General features: G+C 42.5%; 1 protein-coding gene across 2 annotated transcripts in view; it reads right to left on the bottom strand.

Moving 5' to 3' along the window:
- ARSJ (arylsulfatase family member J) overlaps positions 1-20,473 on the bottom strand; it is a 50,898-nt gene that overhangs the window by 14,089 nt on the left and 16,336 nt on the right. Inside the window, exon 1 of one of the 2 annotated variants that reach the window (XM_042021358.1) lies at positions 19,772-20,350. The exons of the other annotated variant lie outside the window; for it this stretch is intronic. Within the exon in view, the coding sequence (XP_041877292.1) occupies positions 19,772-20,139 (368 nt within the window). The 5' untranslated portion in view covers positions 20,140-20,350. Of the gene's footprint in view, positions 1-19,771; positions 20,351-20,473 lie in introns of those variants that run through there. 2 annotated transcript variants of the gene reach the window in all.

Raw genomic sequence — 20,473 nt, forward strand, 5'->3', positions numbered from 1 at the left:
CCTAAATCTCCATGAAATCAATAAAAGTTACAGGAACTAACAAAAGACCACTGATTCCCTATCTGCATTATTAAGCTTCCCTTAAAAAAAACCTGGTCCTTCAAGATGAAAAGGACATGCTCTGTTTTCTCAGAGGTGCCAAACTACAATTATCATCATCACAGAAAAGCAGCTCCTACATATTTGGTCTCCAACCCCAGGGCTTCTGGAGGGAGCCAAGCATTAGTTGGAAAACATGACAGCGAGATCATAACCCATCCATTCTTCTGAAGCACAATTAACTATGTGGAACATTACTCAATCAGTGGCAAGTAACTTGTGGCTTCCAAATCACTTACGTCCTGTCCAGGTTGTGAAATTATGGATTTCAGTGGTTAATAATCCTGGCAATAACATCAAAATTAACAAAATGGTGTACTGCCAAACAAAGCATCATCATTTAGAATCTGTTCTCGTTATTTTCAACATGGGGATAGAAATTCGGAAATTGTGGGGATTGTAAAGAGAAAAGTGGGAAGGAGAAGAGATAAGAATCAGGCATGCTTTGCATCTGTCTTGAGTGAGGAAGCTAAATATTTCTTTCCTCTTCAGGAGACAGGAGGGTTAAGGGAGGAACAAATGAGCCCCACAGCAATTTGCTGACATTGTGTAGCAGCATCTGTGCTGCCACACCACAGAGAGGTGACGAGTGGTGACACCACCACAGAGCAGTGTCTGCGTTCAGGGCATGGGAACATGTCAGGAACACTGCTGGAACTACATCACATCTGCTCAGCTTTGTCTGCAGGAGACTTTGCCATTCCCTAAACAAATCTGCGGGGTGTAGCTCCAATGGGTCACACAGGAGACAAGGAGCCAGAGGAAGCTGAGAACCCTCCAAGGAGCCTGTCAGCTCACTGGGTGACAACATTCTTATCTCTATTGTCCCATTTGTGACAGCAGTGTATAACTTGTCCCACCAAACATAAATCAACATCCCTGTGTACAGTTGTACAACTTAAACACAGTAAGTCATTGCCAAATTTGCAAATATTGTCAGAGCACTGGCAGATCACCTCACCAGGTTTCTCACAGGAGTGGGTGCACACTATAAAACACATTTTCAACTTGTTCTACCAACGCGCCCCTGCAACTTAACCACGCTGCCCTGGTTCTTCACAAACTCTCCCAGTTGGCTTGTTCAATATTCAGCACTTAATATATTCTGAATTCTGGTAATCTGGTTGCACGACTGCAAAATTCCTCAACAGTCCATTTCATGCCCAGCTTTTCGTGAGCCGTGCTCGATAAACTGCAGGACCGACTTCTTTGCTACTGTGTTAAAGTCAAGCATCTGATTCTCAAACCCAGGCTTAAGCCTGTGTGTTCAAAATTAAAATGCAGGGGAGGTGGCTAAAGAGTCAGCAGCAGCAGAATGGGAGAGCAGCAAAAGGTCTACAAAGCCTCTGCTTGCATTCCTTGGGAGCCAAGAGTCTGGGTTAAATATGCATTCTGGCTCTGACCTGGAAGTTTCTCCCGAATTTCTCATATAATCTACTTCATCAAGAGGGAAGCAGTGCTGATGGCCACCTGGGGGAAATGCAGCCACGTCTCCCAGTAAGGATGGTGACTGCCGCACCATGCTAGGGAGAAAGGAGATGAAAGAAAGAAGGGAAAGATGAAAAATCCATAAAAACCACATTAGAATCAAAGTGGAACTTAGTGATTCCAACAGGGCTTTCGCCAGTGAGTACCATTACCCAAAAGTTTAAATTAAGCCTTTCATTTTTTTTTTTTTTTACATTTTTCTCTAGAACTTTCAGTCCATAGTATTTTAGACATAGAGCCAATATAAGACCAGTATTTTAAAACCAAATAAGACACTTATCTAAAAATCCAGATAAATTAAAAAATCTGAATGACCATATCCAACGACAGTGTAAAGGACACCATGAGCCAGCTAACAGACAACAAAATTTCCTCTCAGGTTTTTATTGCCTGGAAGTTCAGATTTTTTTTTCTGCTGGGGGGGGGGGGTTGTGGTGTTTTGGGGTGATTTTCTTTGAAACATCATTCAAATTTAAACAATCCAGTATATTTTCTGATGTCGCTCTCCTCCTTCCCCTTTTCCCTTGCAAATTACATTACTGTAGCAAAAAGAACCCGACAACAAAATCCTGTGGCAAACTAGTTTTCTGCAGTTGGTCACAGTGAGCATAGCTTCGACATGATGCACCCATCTGGAACAATAGAATAGCAAAAAACTGAATTGGTGGATTTGAAATGGCAGACATCCTGGGATAGCTGTGGAAAAGCCATGGCTGGATACACTTTCTCCGGAAATATGTAAGCTCAGTTCAGTTGTGGTATGGGAGAGGAAGTTTTCTGCTGGCTCTTCATTTTTTGGTATGTTACATAAGCTCCCTTTCCTCTTTACTTTTATAACAGCACATAAATATTTTATGAACTATAGGCCTTTGAACTGTGTTGCTCTGACCCATTGACTGATTCTCATTTGCCTCTCTGAAATTGCATCTCAAGTGCTTTGAGAAATGCATCATCCTGGGCTGTCAAATAAAACCCAACATAAACCCCACAACAGTAATTCTGTTTGTTGCCAATGCTACAAGTCAACTCCAAGGACTATAAATTTCCACTTAATGTTAATAGCGAGGTTGCTGGAGACATTGGTATTCTGATATATTAAAGGCATAAAGTGCACACAGCTCTTAGTTCATTCTTCATACGCCTTTAGTTAGCCACCCCCAAACAAAAAATAAGAAAAGGAAAAAGGGAAGAACAGCTCCTCTTTCAGTGTGGACTAACATAAATCCTGATTTTCACCAGCAAAATAATGGCTAGGTATGTCTATGGATCTTACTGCACATCTTGAATTATCTCAAGGTGCCAGTGATACCCAGGTTGTTCCAAGGCAAGCTGAGGCTAACATCTGGTGCTTCATAAAGTGCACAAGATTTCCTAGTATTATGGAAAAGTAAACATCTAATGTAAGACATTTAACACAGTCCATGGAACTATCCCAGTCCCACGCTGCTAAATAGCCCTGCATTGACTACATTCTCTAGAATCCTCCAAACTCTTCCAGTTCAGGAAAAGCGCCTTTGTTTGGTTTTTTCCTTTCCCCTCCACTTCTCATCTCTCTTCATTCTCATTCCTGTGAGATGAAGGATGAAACCCCATGCTCGAAAATACAGCCAATTGCACTTCTAGGATCTAAGCTGGAAGGATTGGTTTGACAAGGAAATACCTCCTTTTCTTCTGAGATTACCTGCATTCCCAGTACAGAGTCTGAAATTGCTATTTCAACTCTTTCCCAGTTGGACTCAGAATTAAGATGTTAGCTTCACCATGATTTAGAGCATTTGCTTGTGGACAAACCTCCTTTTTATTTCATTTGCTCTGGAAAAAAACTCTCATCAGTATTCCTTTTGAGCCTATAAATATCCTTTGCATCAGCCACATTTAAAGATTTTATGTGCTGGAATAAAAGCCTCTCTGGGTCACTGGGGTTCCCTACTGGGGCCACGGAATCACGGAATGATTTAGGTTGGAGGGGCCTTAAAGCTTATCCAGTTGCAAGCTCTGTGCCATGGACAGGGAACCTTCCACCAGAGCAGGTTGCTCCAAGACCATCCAAGCCCTATTATCACCTATATGATAGGTAATAATATAGCTAATACAGCTAATACAGCTGCAGATATTCTGCTGGTAAGAAACATAATACTGGAGCCAACAAAATAAAAAGCTTTGTATCCTGCCCATCCACTTGTTTTTCTTTTGCTTTTCTAGCTGAAAAAAAACATTTTTCTTATTTCCCCACCTTCTCTTGGGAGGAAAAAAAAGAGAAGAAAATTCTCATTCTCTCCTCAAATCTGCAGTTTCCAAGGTGTGTTATTGAGACAAGAAAATGCAACAAAACAGCAATCTGACAATGGTTAAAATTTTCAAGTGCCTGACTACTATGGAGCTCTTGATTAGCTATAGATGGAAGAGACAGATTTGAATTAAGTAGCTAAACAAATGGAATCACACGAAGCACACTTTGCCTTCTAATAAACCCCCAAAATACACACATTATTTCATGCTCTCAGCAGACAGAATGATTTCTCCCACTCACTCCCTCAGGAATGTGCTTAAAAAATTCCACTTCTCCCACCCTAGTAACTCCTCCTTCAAAATTCTTCCCAATTATGACCATGGTTTCAGCAGCTTTTTAAAAAGCCATTGATGGCCTTTCAGTACTTGCAGGTAGTTTATTTTCTTGAAGAGAAATGACAGAAATTAAACACTATGCCTGTACATTGCAGTTTTCCACCCTAAAGCAAGCTAACAGGTGAAGTAGCAAAAAAGACTTTAAGACCCAAGAAGCTGCAGTGTCCATGGCTCAGGGTCTTCCTCCGTGTTCACAGTGACAATCACAGTTATAGAATCATGTTCTCCTTCCCAGAAGAACTTTTGCTGTTGGCTCAGGCCCAGGTTGGCCTCTTGCTTGCCTGGCACTATCATCCACCCACCCCAATTAAGACATGGTTTCTCTCTTCCCTCACTTCCTTAAATAATGAATTGATGAGGTGTGAATTCAGAACAAGCTGTATCAGCAAACAGACACAGCCTGGGCACGCTTGGTTTTTTCGGCACTAACACCCAAGTGCCATAAATAGGTTAAATCCTCTACTGCAGTGAAGGGAAGCAATCTGTTCTCTCCCTGTCATGTTCCCTGCTATGCCAATCTCCAGTTGTACCACATGGACACAATCCCAACAGGGGACAGAAAGCGACAAGGAACACACAGTTCAGCTGCGTTTAGGGTTTCCTGTCTTGCTGCGGGTGCACTTCTCTGTCTTCCATGTATTTCCTGCCTTCAAGCACCTACTCCTTACCTAAGTGAACTGTCTGGGTTTATTTAGATTTATTTAACTAAGCAAGTTATTCAAGAAAATCCACACTTTTATTTCTCCGTGGTATATCAAATTATAGATTCAAGGGAATGACATTCTGTGTTTAATGAATTATTTCTGGTTTAACCATGGCAAAACCATGTGTATTAAATAAAATCTTGTAAATACAGGCATCACTGGCTCCTAAATTTAGGTGCATCTAGGTAACAAATTAAAGATGTACCAATGTAAAAATACACTAATGGAAAATCACAGAACTAGAATCATGGAATCACAGAATGTTTTGGGGTGGAAGGGACCTTAAAGATTACCTGGTTCCAATGCCCCTGGCATGCCAGGGCCACCATGGTCAGGGACACTGAGCATGTTACATTCCTAGTCCCTGATGCTGATGGAGCATCACTGGCTTGACAGAATAGAAAGGCAGAGGAAAACATGGAGCACGCTTTCCCACACAGGTTACATACAATCACCCAGCACAGGGTGGCAGATGAAGTACAGTCCCTGGCTGTCTTTGGCAAAAAGAAGAAAATAAAATAATAATTTTAAAAAATTTAAATTACGCAAGAACCACTGAAATAAGTCTTTATTTATGCTGAGTTTTGTGGGGAGACAAACTGACTGCAATTGAAGCATTGCTGTGAAAGCCCAAGTTGCTGAAAGATTTCTTTAAATAGTGTTTGCACAAGAAAATATTTTCAGTTTGGATGAGGGCACTACAGACAGACCGAGTTTCTCTATGGCATCAGCAGCTGATAAGCCTCGAGCAGACCGCGGAGGGGAAATATTTTAATTCCATTCCTGCTTGGCCAGTGTTGTACCAGCACCACCTGTTTCAGACACTTTTGCAGAGTGGTAATATTTGCAAGTGTTTCTTCAAAAATGTCCAGGATCCAATTCCAATACACAGGACTGTTTTGACACAATTTGTCATCCACTCCCAAACAGAGCAGGCTGGGAGCACACTTGTTCCATTTGCTAAATTCAAAATTTCTCTTGTGCAAGCCAAGGGAATTAGGCTAGACAAGGGTGGGAGTTTTCTTTGTACACTTTTGCTGTGTTTTTTTAAAGCCAACTACTCTGGCCATGCACATTGGTTGCCAGAAGACTGAGTTCAAGTGGGACAGCAAATTTACTTTCCACAGAAGAATGGCTGAGCAACAGACCTTGCCCTCCCCAGTAATGCCAGTTTATAAAAAGAAACTGGCAAATTTTTTTTATATATGATCTTTTATGTTTTATTCTAGCAAGGAACTATTTTTCTCCCTTCTTCATCATAATCCCTGTTTTTTTGGCAAGGAAGAAAGAAACTCTTATGCACAAATAAGAGCACGCATGGTTTATTCCCAAAACCAAAATCCAGTTCACTGATAATGAGTGACAATTCAGTTCTGCTGGACATGATTCAAAAGCGAATAAAGGTCATAATTCTAATAAAAAACAGTATTACCTATAGCAGAGGAAACACCTGGAGCGTGCCTAATTGGTCATCTCTAATCTTTAAAACCTAGTGAAGCCCCAGCAGTAATTTTGTAGGAAATGTCCTTGATGTTAAACACCAGATATCTACCCCAAAAGACCTGAAAGCTTCAAATGATCTTTTAAGAAACTGTCTTTGTATGTCAATGTCCATTAATTCATGAAATTGGTATTTGCTCAGCAGAGAAATAAGAATTTTAAAGAGCACAAATGTCCTTGTGTTTTTGAATACAGGAGCTGTACCTGCCTATTAATTTTCTGGCCCTGCACATGACTTACCAGCAGCCTGATCTGCAACATAGACCATTTTTTGTGATGAAATATAATCCAGCAACTTCATCTTTTACAGCCTGTAAAAGACAAATCCTTCCTTGCTCACTGTCCCAGGTCCACAATCAAGATTCAGATCAGGACAGCCTGGATTTCCAGCTTGTTCCAGTCTTGTCCTGCTGGCCTCACACAACACCATGGCTACAGAGAAGGCTCTGTCTGCTCATTTGGGAAACTGCCTGCCTCATTTCTTCTGAGAAATACCGAAACAAATGAAGATGGAACAATCAACCTATTCTTATCCGTATTTAATACCTGCAGATGACATCCAGTAACACTCCAGCAGAGCAGGATGCATGGACAATGGCACGGGTCATTTGACATTGGAACGCCAAAACTCGAGATCATTATTTTGTTTGATGAACCAGAAACACAGAGAAGGGAGAGCAGAACACCTCAAAACCAAATCAAAACCAAAACACATGAACACCCAAGACTCCAAAAGCCCAAGGCTGAAAAAGACATCACAAAAAAGACATTTTACTGTGAGGGTGGTGAGGCCCTGGCACAGGTTGCCCAGAGAAGCTGTGGCCGGCCCATCCCTGGAAGTGTCCGAGGCCAGGCTGGACGGGGCTTGGAGCACCCTGGGATAGTGGGAGGTGTCCCTGCCCAGGGCAGTAGGTGGACCAAGATGAGCTTTAAGGTCCCTCCCAACCCAAACCATTTTATGATATGCCCATATGATTTCTTTAACCAACCCAGAAAACTTATTTGGCAAATTCAAGTTGTAAAATGAAAAATTTGGAATAAATATATTTAAGCTGCAGGCTTTTTCATTCTTAAAGTACATCTGTGAGGAATTAGCAAAAGCAATTGGGCTAATTACATTTTGAGTGATTATTTTCATTGGGGTTATGAATATATGTTTAAGGTGAAATTTATACAGATTAAATTCCACTACCTGTTCAGACTGTGAATTTGCACTCATCAAACTGCTGCACTGCCTGCTGGAGAATTGAAATTCAAAAGGAAATTGAATTAGAGGAATAACCTGAATGGAAGAGCAGGCAATTCACTTACAATAACCACAAAGTAGTGCTTTTGGGGTGGAATAATCAATGGCACTAACTCAGTTTCTTGCAGAAAAGAAGATCTGGGGCTTGCTGGTAGTCCAGGCGAGGGTGAGTCAGCAATGGCTTGATGCTGTGAAAAAAAACTTTGTCTTATCGGGACCTATACAAGGGCTTAAGGAACACATGACATCCTGCTTTAAGTAAGGCAATAAAACACAGATTTCCCACGTCTGTTAGAGGAAAAGAAAACGCATTTGCTTCGTATCCAAACACTGAGAAAGGGTTCAGAGCTCCAACCTGGCCATTATCCTGCCATGGAATGTTGTGGCTTGTGTGCGCCTCGCCCTGCACTGCACAGAACGTGGGAGTTCTCACAGGAACAAGCCCATAAGGATGATCAGCTTGGTTTAATTGGCAGATCACAGCTCAACTGGTAAAAATAGTACAAGATCTGTTGTTCTTGTGACATTTCCTACCCATCAGCAGTGGAAAAGCCTCAAACCCTCCTTGATAAACAGATGCTTTGCCCAGATTTTCTGCTGAGGTAAATTCATGCCAGTAAAGGAGTTAATGTGCAGCCTTCCAATTACTCAACTGTGAAAATATTTTAGTAATTTTGGGATTGAGAACAAAATATCAAGGCAGGACTGGTCTAACTTTTACTGGAACATTGCGTCCTGTTCCGGATGACACTTTCCAATAAAAAATAGGACCAGATATAAAAAGTCCAGAGGAGAACATTAAGACCCATCAGAGGTATATAAACCAAGATCTGTGTGGAAAGATGGAAAGAACTGAATTTACGCAGGCTGTAGAATGGAAAAGCAGAGATGTGATAACAGACTGAGATGTACAGGAGATTTATCACCTTTTGTAGTGAAGTAAGTTCTTCACTTGAAAATTGCCAAGAGATCAGAGGCTTAAACTGCAGGAGGGAAGATGGAAGTTAGACAGTTCAAAAGTTATATAACCCAAATTACAGCTAAGACTGACTGGGGAAAGTGTGGACATCTCTGTTGAAAGTTTTTAGGAACAAGTTATTCCCACATACTTAAATAATATTTTTTAATGATTTCCTAAAGAAGCATATACTAGGTAATTTATCAGGATTTCTTAAAACTTTGTTTTCTCAAGTCTTCTGTGGACACAAAGCAGCGAATGCCCGTTTGTTTCCTCCCTTCTGAACTGACCAGCAGCAAGCCAGTCAGCTCAGGAGCCATAAAGGGAACCATCCGGAGAGCACCATCCAGTGAGTCCAGCTGGGATTCTCTCCTACACAGCCCATAGGGCTGTGCAGGAAAAGAACTGGATCCACGGAGCTCAGCTGAGACACACCAGTTCTCCAGCAGCACATGGAGAATGTGTACCCAAAGCACACAGTTCCTCCCGCAGGAGCCGAGAGCAGCCAGGCCACCGCAGAGCCCAGGACTCTGCGGGCGGACAAGGAACATCTGCTTTCCTGGAAACACCTTGCTCTCAGAGCAGCCTGCAAACCCAAGTGCAGCACATTTCCCTGCACTGCTAGGGCAGGCTGGCAGTAGCAGAGAACTAAATCCCAGGGCTTGGAGTAAATCAAGGAAGCGCGGCTTGGTTTGAATAAAGAGGGGTGAACTTAAAAGGTGAATAATCTTGCCTATATATCATACCACGTCGTTTCTCATATCATGTCATATCTAGTTAGAAATCCCTGAACTCTTTCCAAGTGCCTTAGCTTTGTTTCTTTTCCAAACACTCTCGGGAGCAGCACAACCTTTCTAAAGTTCCTTCTCCTCCCAGATAGTATCACCTCTTCTCTTCCAGTTTAAAATGTAATGCTGATGGAAAGCTGTATGATACAAAATCAAACATTTATTAGAGAATCTCCTTTGACAACAGGCTTATAAAGTGTTTTAAAATATTTTTAGAACTGCGCAAGGAGTATTACCTTTTTTACCCCTTGAAGTGCATTTACAACTGTGACCAGCTATAATTAATCCAGCTTTAAAATACTCTGATAAGGCAAGTATAAATATTATTTCTTTACACATATAAAGCTTTATGCATGCCAGTAACTGATTAACAGGAACATCAATTCTGTTTGTAGCTGAAAGACACATGAAGCTGCTCTTCAGCAAAAAAAATACCTGAAGAATTACAGAACTAAAGGACAGGGTAAGACAGTGCTTTCTTGTGGCTCTTCCTCTGCCTGGTGAGGGTGACAGGATAATGGGGAAAATGAAGAGAATGAATTTAAGTCTGGCAGCTGAATTGACTTGCCTTGGAAGCAGAGAGAAGACTCCGAAAGGACATCCTGGTGGGCTGGTATCCAGGAAAGCCTGGAAGAGGTTTGGGAGGCTGCAAATGTTTAAAACTAGCTCTGGAATGACCTGAAAGGCTTGAGTGTTTTCTGGGGATAGTGGGAAAAAGGTCAGAGAGGCATCCTGAAGGACAGGAGGGGAGGGTTGCACAGAGCACCAGTATTACTACGGATAGAGTAATTTCCTGTGGTTTTCCCCTAGAAGGACAGGAGGTTTCAGAAGGAACTGGCAACCGGGTCAAGCTAATAAATAGTCTCATTTTCTAAAACACACACCTACATTACCAGAGAAACACAAACCAGGACAACTTTCTCCAGGTTAACTGGGGAGGAAAGGGATGGCTCACCACTTTCCCCTTGGGTGATGGGCACCCTCACCCCACAGGAAGAGTTTCTGGGGGGAACGAAACCTGGGCAAACAATCACAAGGTCAGGAAATAAAATCTTGGTTGTCTGACCGACTACTTGAGTTGATCTTCCTGCTTCTGACCCTAAATACATTTATTATGAGGATCAATAATTTGTTAAGGAGCAGAAATGTCCCCCAAGTACCCCCAAAACCCAGCTATGACACGAAATCATTTAATACAGAAATGCTCCACTCTATTTTTTTTCTTTTAAGATATCTCAGGCTGCCTCTTGTTTATAAAGAAAAGCAAAGCAGAGTAGCCCATAAATTTCATTTTGGATTACCGTGACTCACCATGGTTAATGGTAACAAAATAAATGTTTTTGTAACCAAAGTGAGCAGGTATGACTCATGCACACGGAGGATACATGTTGAACAGCAAGAATCATCTTGATGTTAACAGTTTTTCAGATTCAAAAGCACTTTAAGGATCTGCCAGGAAAAGCTACATCTATATATATTAAAAAATCCCATTAAATCAGTTTACTGGTAAAGACAAGGCATTGTAGGAGATAACAGCTGAAATTCAGGCTTTTAAACCCCAGTGCACTTCCAGGTCACATTTAATGGAAACATGAAAACAGAAGCTGGTAAGAATGGAGAGGGCTGTAAACCAAGCAGCAAATACTGCAGTTTTGCCTACAGTACTTCTACAGGGGGAGAAAAAACACAGAAGTAAGTTGTTCCTTCCTCTCCTCCACCAAGAATTTTATCGTGACAAGTCAGAACTTGTCAAAATAATTTAAGAATTAAGAATTAAACAGACTCCAAATCAGAATTAATGTGGAATGATGGTAGTCAAGTATGCACAAAAGTAAAAAAAATCTGCTCTTAAGAGAAATCAGCAAACAGACTGAAATAGCTTCCTCTGAAGGCTCTTGAAAATGGGACCATGGAACAATTAAGGAAGGAGCTGCCATTATGCTGTGGTCATTAACAAAGTCACTAATTACAGCAGTTGGGCCTTTAAAAGGAAAAATAAATTAAATAGTAAATATAAAAAGGTTCATAAAAACAGTTTTCTTTACTAAAATTGACAACATGGTGAAGTTAGGGAACTCCCTAACAGTCAAGATTCCAATTTCTTGAATACTTGGCAATATTTTTTTTATTTCCAGGAGGAAACAAATAATAAGGAAGAGTTTATAAAGTCAGCAAGTCCCTGCTGTGTGATATAAGATGACAGGAGACCTAATTCAGCAACTTCCAGAGGTCCTCTCAAACCCAGTTTTCTATGACTTTGGCAACTCTGATCCATGACATCTGAAACTCAATATATAAAATGTGATGTTAAATATTATTTTGACAAAGTTTATTACATTCAGAGAGCTACATTTTGTAAGGCAACAGTATGTCTATTAGAGTATATTCAGTCTAAAGATCCTACACTGCTTCCCCCTATCCTGAGACTAATTTTCTCCACTCTCTTCAGCTTCCCATTTTCCTCAAATTATGGTGTTTCTTCAAATTCGTAATTTTCTCCCTCTTCAAAACAGAAGGGAACTCATTTCTCATGAGAGCTTATTATCACAGAGATCGCCTCTAAAGCAGTACCTTGGTACCCACTTGTGCTCTATAAATGCTAAGAAAAATTACAGAACGTTATCTCATAATGGGAGAAAATTCTCTTTCAGGGAAGGAATGCTTTAAAATGCATAAATGGAGATAAAAGTAGACTGAATCAGAAAATGGACACAAGAGATTTGGCTAGAAAACAGCTAATATTCTGATAAGAGGATGCACTGGAATTAAAATGTACTCCAAAGAGCTGAATTAATATTTCAATTAAAAAAAAAAAAAGTAAAATAAAAGCCAAAGTAATTTAGTTTGAATCCTGCATTTACAGAGTGCCATGACAGTGAGACAGCTGCCATGGCACAAACATCCTCATTAGCCAGGTGTTTAACTGTAAGAAAAAAAAGGAATAGGTTTGGTTTCTATATGTGAATTTTCTGCCCCAAAGTTGAAAATAAAGGCTCTGGGGCCACAACATACTTGTGATATTAATAATGTCTACTTTAATGCTTATTATCTAATACAGTCTCTGCAGAGATGCATTTGGGAAGATAATTTTGTGTTTGAAGCAGATTAAAATGTACTTAATTATCCCAGATTTGTTTTCCAACTCTAGCAACTGTCCCTGTCCCTCCAACCTAGAGCTTGATAGGATGCTGATAACAGCCTGAATTAATAAGTAGGTGACAGCTGACACCATTAATTAACATATTACAACTGCAGTTGAACTAGAATGATGAACCATATTTAACTGCTTTCTTACTAGGAGCCAGCAGGTACAATAAAGTTCCCTATTTAAAATTCTGCAATTTCATCACAGACCACAGAGCTATTTTAATCAAACCTCAATGGTTTTAATACACCTTTTGTATTAATCCTTCAGATTTGTTACCCATTAGGGTTGTCTTGGTTTTCTTCTGAACTCTTCCTATTGCATTCCAACCTCCCAATTTACATGTACAGAGAGAAGCTGAGGTCAGCAGCCAGGTCTACTGGCTTTTCAGTGAGAAAACTAATAAATTGGGCACCTTTGATAATAAGCTTACTGATACAGAGAAAGCTAACACATCCTACACAAGATCACTCACACAGGCACAATCTTCTTTGCCTTGTGCTATTTATATTAATTGAAAAAAGGCTGGTAAAATCACCTCCTTCCTTCTGGAACAGACATTCTAGAACGGAGCAGACTCACCACAGAACAGAAAATCTGACTATGAATCAAAACAAAGCCAAGCAAAAAATATGGGGGAAATAGGAACTCTCAAAGATGGATTTAAAAAGTGCAATAAAAATTCCAAGCCTGAACTAAGATACACACAATTATGAAGACAAAGCCCCAGGTGTGGTATTATCCCCCACACAAGTGTCACAGAGACAGAAAAAAAGTAGACAGATTTTTCCCTTCTTCTGACCCTCAGCTCACTAATCTGGAAAATCTTTCTATGAAACGTAAAGTATTTTAATGAAAACATTAATTTGTCCCATTTAATTTGGTCTAAATCCTTCAACAGGAAAGCAAACCCCATCCTTTCATTTCCAGTTTTATTTTCAGATACCCATCTCAGTTTCCCATCCTGATTCACTTTAAGAGTCCCATGAAGGAAGAGTAACAGCAAAAAGTTAGAACCAGAGTCCACTGCCACCACTCATTCAAGTATTCAACTTCTTGTCACAGGCAGCAATATTATCATCAATTACAAAGCATGCGTATCAGGAACAACGCTGAAAGAGCCAAATCCCTTAATTATTTTAAGCTTAACTTTTCCATGGAATAGAATTTCTCTTTTACAGTTGAAACACACAACAAAACCAAATCACAGGATAGAAGTCTATAACTAACTCTTTGGAGTAGTGATAATTTATAATCACAGATTTTTAAAACTTATTTCGAACTATATTTCTTCAGCTTACTGTACTTTGTATAAATTGGAAAATGAAAAACAAAAACCAAATTCCGCTATGTAGTTATAGATGTCAGGTAATGCTGTTTGCTCCATGCAACAGACTTTAACTATCAAAAATATTCTTAGAGGCTGCCAGAAAGTGATGCAAGAAAAAGTTACCACAATCTGTTCTACACTTTGCTACTTCCTCCATGAGCTACTTTTTATCTTGATTGTTTGCACGTAGTTTCCTTTCCAGCCCTGTTCTGCACATGCTCCTTTGTGCAGTCAATTAATAATTACAGTGCTATGGAGAGACCTCCTAGAGCTTAATACCCCAGAGCAGCTCAGTACCTGGATCTAAGTTTCCATAGAACAGAGGAGAGCAAACAGAGGCAGAACAAAATAAGAAAAAGAAGTCCTTGCATTTAACTACTTAGTTGTTCTCTGTGTGTACTTCATATATATGTATGTGTGGACAACGTCATCCTAAGTGAAAGACATAAGAACATGGAAAAAGATACCTCAACATCTTTGGCAGCCGTCCCACAAATGGTCCTGAAAGAAGTCAGCAGAAATAAACAATGACATACTCCAAGAGTTATGAGGCCTAGGGGGAAAAATCTTGAAAATTTCCAGAGAAAACAAGGATGCAGAAAAAAGGAATTTCTAGGAGAAAACTGAAATTAAAGTTTCACACGGTATTTTCTCTCAGAGTGAACGCTGAAATAGTTTCTGGCATTTAGTAGTGTTTTATTCACACTGTCCCTCAGAAGGCCTTCTGTAGTTAATCTGTACTTCAAAGGAGGCACGGATGAATCCGAGCTGGAGGAGACACCATCCAGTTCAACCCTTTTCCCCAAGACAGACTCAACTACATTATCTCATTCCTGACATACTGTTCTTAATGACTGCTGGTGGAGAAACCCAGCCATTTCTCAAAGCCAGCTATTCCAGTGTTTCACAATCTTTACACTTGTAGGTTCTCCCTCTGAACTAACCTGAAGCTTTCCCTACTCCAGAAAGCCCCTCATTTCTTGTACCACCCATCATGACACTGAGCACACATGATGCCCTTTCTCTGCACAGCTCTTAAAATACCGGAGACCTACCACGTCCCTTCCCATTTTCCTCTTCTTTAGACTAAACAACTCTGATCCTTCCCCCCGAGTTATCTCTCTGAGATATCGGATCACTATTCTCTGGACACTGTCCAATGACGCACACGTTGCTCTTAGAGAATGAGCCTCTTAGAGAATGACCCAAGTTTGGGCAAAAGTGCTCCAGCCGTGGAGAAGAAGGGCTCTTCACAGACCTATCAGGCCCCACATTCTCACGAACTCATGTCATGTTCACCCTTTTTGTTACAGCATGACATTGTTGACCTCATACCCAGTGCATGATGCACTATAATTCCAGCTACTTTTCTAAAGGAATACTTTCTGAGGAGTTGATCACCATCCTCAGCCTGTTAAAGTTCTTCCTGCTTCAGGAATTCAGCAGAGTATCTACTATTTACCCCTGCTGGCTTTAATTCTGCTTTTTTTTCAGATTATGTCTCTAATTTGTCAAGATGATTTTCAGTATCACCACAGTCCCTTAATGCTGGCAAGCCCTCCTATCTTACCAGCACATTTAATCAGAACATTTTATTTCATCGTCCTGGTTCTTAATGGAAACACCGATCAGAATTAAACTCTGGACGGATGACTGCCAAGTCTCTTTACTCCAGAGCAGATAAAGTATCAGGTCACCTCTTAGTACTTAAGGCTGATATTCCACAGCCCTCATATTTTGTTAACTACAGAACAGGGAATATAGCTAATGGAGTGTTACATATGCTTCCCAGTATCCCATCAAGGCTCCAAGACCCTTCACTGCAGCTCAGAGCACAGCAGGTAACTTCCCAGTCACGCACCACTGTACTGGCTCCTTCCCAGATCAACACACTGCTGGAACTGCAGGCTGGGCCATGAGGCACCCAGCAGACAGGGAAAGAGGAGGCTTACCAAGAACTCGGACCCTTCAGAGTAAAGGATTTCTGTTTGCTTCAAGTCAGCTACACTGCTTTCAATTCAAAGTACTTAGCCCGTTTCTGTTTGCCAAAGTAAGTCTTAGTTTGCTCAAACATTGTCATTTTTAATGCTGAACTAGGTATCACTACACAGGGATGCCTAGAGCCATATGCCTAACACATATAGCTATATATATATGTTTATAAAGGTGTGATATTTCTGAATTAGATAACAGATACAAGTACTTATATTACAACAACGCTCAGATTATGCTTACTGATCATACAATCTATTTCTGTTTTCTTTGGATGAGCAAATTCTCAATATTCCATTTTATCCCAGGGGAAAAAAGGATTTACTTCCCCAGACTTTCAGCATTTCCCAACATCTTCCATCTCTGCATTCCATCCACAGTGCAACGCTCATTCCTGAGATTAGTGTAGGGCTTCCATGACTCAGAAAAGGAGTTCAGATTCCCAGTGATTTGTAACCCCAGCTGTGCATCAGACTCTACAAAGAGATATCCCTACTCCAGAATAGATGCGGAACCTTCCTGTGGCCCAGATGGATTCCAGTGCACATCATGGTCCCCAGGCTACAAGTCTGATAGCAGAAAACCGGGAGCCTAGAGGAGGGAGCAGGTATCTAAATAATCCCAAAAGAATTTACAGCACATTATGTCTAGATTCCTTCTTATCAGTCAGCACTAATTATCATATTCCTTTGCTAAATTAAGTGTTGCTCCAGCAAATACCATTACATTGCATAATACCCACTACATAGAACTGGGGCAGCTACCCCAACAGATGTTCATCTAAGCTTACAGGCTTTCAGCCAGGTATCCTATTCTGCTCAAATTATTTTGTTTTTGAGGCATGCCTGTTACTTTCAAGAAGAAAACAACCACAAAAAATACTGTATCGCATGAAACAATTAATCTGGAGACAATTTATGTCACTCAAACCCAAGCCCAGCGATGACCAAAGGTTTAGTCCAGCAGTAGGACACCGGAAAGGCCGGGCAGTGTCCCACTGTTGCCCAAGGCAGAGTACACCCTGTCACCCAGCTCCCTGCTGCCATCCCAGCTGTGCAGCTGCTTCCCAGAGCTGCTCCCTCACCTCCCTGCATGGCCCCAGCACATCATACTGGCCCTCAGCCCACTGGCTCACGCCTTTCTTCTCCATTCCTGAGGCTCGGCTCAGCTGCAACCCCCCCCCACACACACACCCAGAAATAAAGCCCAAAATAAAAAGCTATGGAAGCCAGCCCTACTAGTGGCCTAAAAGCAATAGTTTTGGATGGAGTGAATGGGGAAAGTGACAATACTGTGGGAAAGCAAGGAATGAAAGTAGCCAAAGCCTCACACACAGGGTGTGAGAGAGCAGACAGGGAATCTGAAGTGGTCAGGATGAGAAGCTCACCAGCTGCCACAGTGTGCTACAGCACAGGGGAAAAAAACTAATTCTGTCTCTTCCTCTTAACACATCACCTCCAGCCTCCTTCCCTGTGCTAGTTTGCACAAAGGACAGCCACCAAAATAAGGGTCTCTTTACTAACGCACGCCATGGAGGGGCTGCCTGGAGACTTGTGAAGAATTTGGGCTGTTCAAAGTCTTCTCTGAAATTTAACTTCCACTTAGCAACCTGAGTCAGTGCTCCCTCATGCCTCTGATTTACACAAGTGCCTCTGGACTTGACTGATCCAACAGGTAACGTTTGGAACGTGTTCTAGCTCAAGGTGTCCATGCCCATGGCAGGGGGCTGCACTAGGTGACCCTTTAAAGGTCCCTTCCACCCTAAACTGTTCTTTGGTACTATGTTAAGCATTGGATGTGTACTGGGAGGCGTGGAGCATCCAGGTGATCCTTCAGCACATGAGCAGGTTGTTAGCCTGGAACTAACACGTTTAAGAACTCTAGAAATAACAGCACTTGTCCTGGATTAGGTGTCCAAATCCTGGCATTTTAATTGAGACGCCTCTTCTAAGAAGGCATTAAAAGCAGTTATCAAAGCATTTATCTTTAGCCAGGATGGAAACTGTATTCTCTGAACCTGCCTTGTGAATACTCTACCCAGTCTATTAACCCCTTACCAATCCTTCCCTGATTTCTCAGCCACGCAAAATAGTTCTCTCTCTACAGCTCCGTTTTCCCTAATGTACAACAACATTTAAAAAAATGCTCTAAGGGCTTCAGACCAGTAGACTAAGAAAATAAAGATGAAGTATAAGCAAATTTCTTTTTTCCTATAAAAGGTTCCAAAACCAAAGCAGGCAGATTTGCAGAACCATTTCCGCCTGGCAAGCTGATGAAAAGAGCAGGGTTCCTCAGAACAAGCTTACCTTTTATTTTATTTAAAGAAGGATCAAAATAGTTAAACTGAGTTACAGTTATTCTTAACTTGCATTCTTTTTCATGTTTAGACAATCTCTGCAGCCTCCAAGAGCCAGAGCAGCACCCTGGTTCCACGGGAACCCGGTCATTCCATTCCTGCAGCTGCTGCGTGAGTCATTCCTGTGCAGCATGACATTCCCTTTGTAAAGCACTGCTTCCCAAACCATCATCCTCAGAAAGCTGACTGGCTACATGCTGCTGGCAGAGCTCCTGGCCTCCAACTGCTGCCTGCCTTTAAAGACAACCAAGATGCACTGAACACTATCCTGGCACACGTTTCCCTTGAAAGCTGCTGCTTTAGTTGCCACAGGGCAACTCTGTTCTCGTGAATGAGTGAGGAGGTGTCTCGAAATAGCTTCTGAGACATAGTCTGCACAAAGAAAAAAAATAAAACCAAAACAAAAACCTGTGTGGAATTCTTGCTCTAGATAACATGTCAGCTCTCCATGCAAATCTCCCTGGTCCAGCAAGTCTGGGAACTAGACCGAGACTGGGAATTATCTCCAGCTCCACCATATGGAGATGCAACACACCAGGCCAGTTGCTTGTGTTATTTAACATGTGTTTCTTTTACCAGCAGTATTAACATGGCCTTGTTCCTGTTTATACTTCAGGAAAGGAGAAAATAAACTTTTTTCCTCTCATTTTGTTTTGCTCTTTTAAGAGTTCCCTGTTCCTGTCAAAGGGAGTTAAGCTAAACAGAAACAAGGCAGTTTTGTTCCAGAGTAAATGTGTCCACACTTGGAGCTATTTGGAAATCGTTCCTATAGTTCAAATGCATAAACTTCCCCCCTTAATCCTCATTAACCTTCTGATGTAAGAAGGCCCTGAGGTTGGGTAATTATTTTGTTAACAGACCACAATATAACACAACTTTAAGGCAAAGCACATGACACCCACCCAGTGCTTTCACCAGTTAGGTGAGACACCTATTTTAGTGCCTTATGAGTAAAGTTTCTAATTGTCTGCAAAGTGACAAGAGCGATGCCACAGCTATGAGGGTGCTGAGAGAGCCTGAATTCCCTGTGCTCATCCACACGTGACACACTGGGAAACCACCTCATAAATTGAGGATAACCCTTGGAGAGAACTCACATCAAGACAACGTCAGTGAGACCTGTGACCCTGTGCAATGAACACAGAGGAGAAAAACGTAAGGCTGGCATTTCCCTGAGACAACTCCTCCTCTGAGTCCCTTGGAAATCACGCAGCAAAGAGGAGCTGCTGGCTCCCCAGCAGTAGCAATGTTACTTGACAACCAGCACGTCTGTTAGCGATGCTGTAACCACGAATGTGCTCCAGCACTCCACGGGGCAGCTTGCAGTGCTGAACCCTCCTGCCTCGCTGGGTGACAGCTTTATTTTGCTATTTCAAACCTATCACAAGTCCATTCCATTAAAGGGTTTTAAGGGAACCAGAGAAGCACCTTCTGCCCATAGGATAACCCAGAAGTGAACCGGCCAGGTTATGCCGTGCTCTTTCCAACAGGGACAGCGTTTAGGCTGGAGAGCTGAATGATGAAGTAGTAGCAAACTTACTTTCCAGTGATCAGTTGGCTTCTGGATGGCGTACACATGGGCTGGACATAGTAGTTCTCCAGCTTGACCCCTTCGGCAGCCAGCTTGTCCAGCGTGGGCGTCCGGATCTCGGATCCGTGGTACCCCACGTCCCTGAAGCCCTGATCGTCGGCCAGGATGAAGATGATGTGCGGCTGCGAGCGGGGAGCGCCGGCCGCGGGCTCCTCTCCCAGCAGGTTCCCCGGCGCCTCCCCGGCACCTCCCCGGCGGCTGCCCCAGGCCAGGTAGCCGCAGGTGAGGAGGCTGAGCAGGGACAGCCCGGCCAGCACCGCCGCCACCATCCTCCCTGGGCTGGGGCGGCGCGGCCAGCGGCGCCCACCGCGGGCCATCCACCACGGCGGGAGGGCAGAAAAACAGTAATGAAAAGGAAATAAACCAAAAAAAACCCAACAAAGCCAGGCGGCCTCGGGGCGGGCAGCGCCTGTCAGGGCTCCCGCCGGGCGAGGGACATCGCAGTCACCCAAACTTCGGCAACTTCAGCCGCTGGAGCCGGTGCCGGAGCCGGGAGGGTGGGCAGGGCCCCGCCGGGGGTCACAGCACCCTCGGCCCGCCCCCGGCCCCGCGCCGGGGCGCCGCTGCCAGCCCGTCCCGGGGCCGCTGCCCATGGCGGGGCAAGCCGGGGCGCCCCGGGACGGGACGGGACGGGCCGGGACAGGCCGCCCC

Source organism: Corvus kubaryi, unplaced genomic scaffold (assembly GCF_017639235.1).
Source record: "Corvus kubaryi isolate FWS band 111438036 unplaced genomic scaffold, C.kubaryi_AGA036_p1.0 37135, whole genome shotgun sequence".
Classification (NCBI taxonomy): domain Eukaryota; kingdom Metazoa; phylum Chordata; class Aves; order Passeriformes; family Corvidae; genus Corvus; species Corvus kubaryi.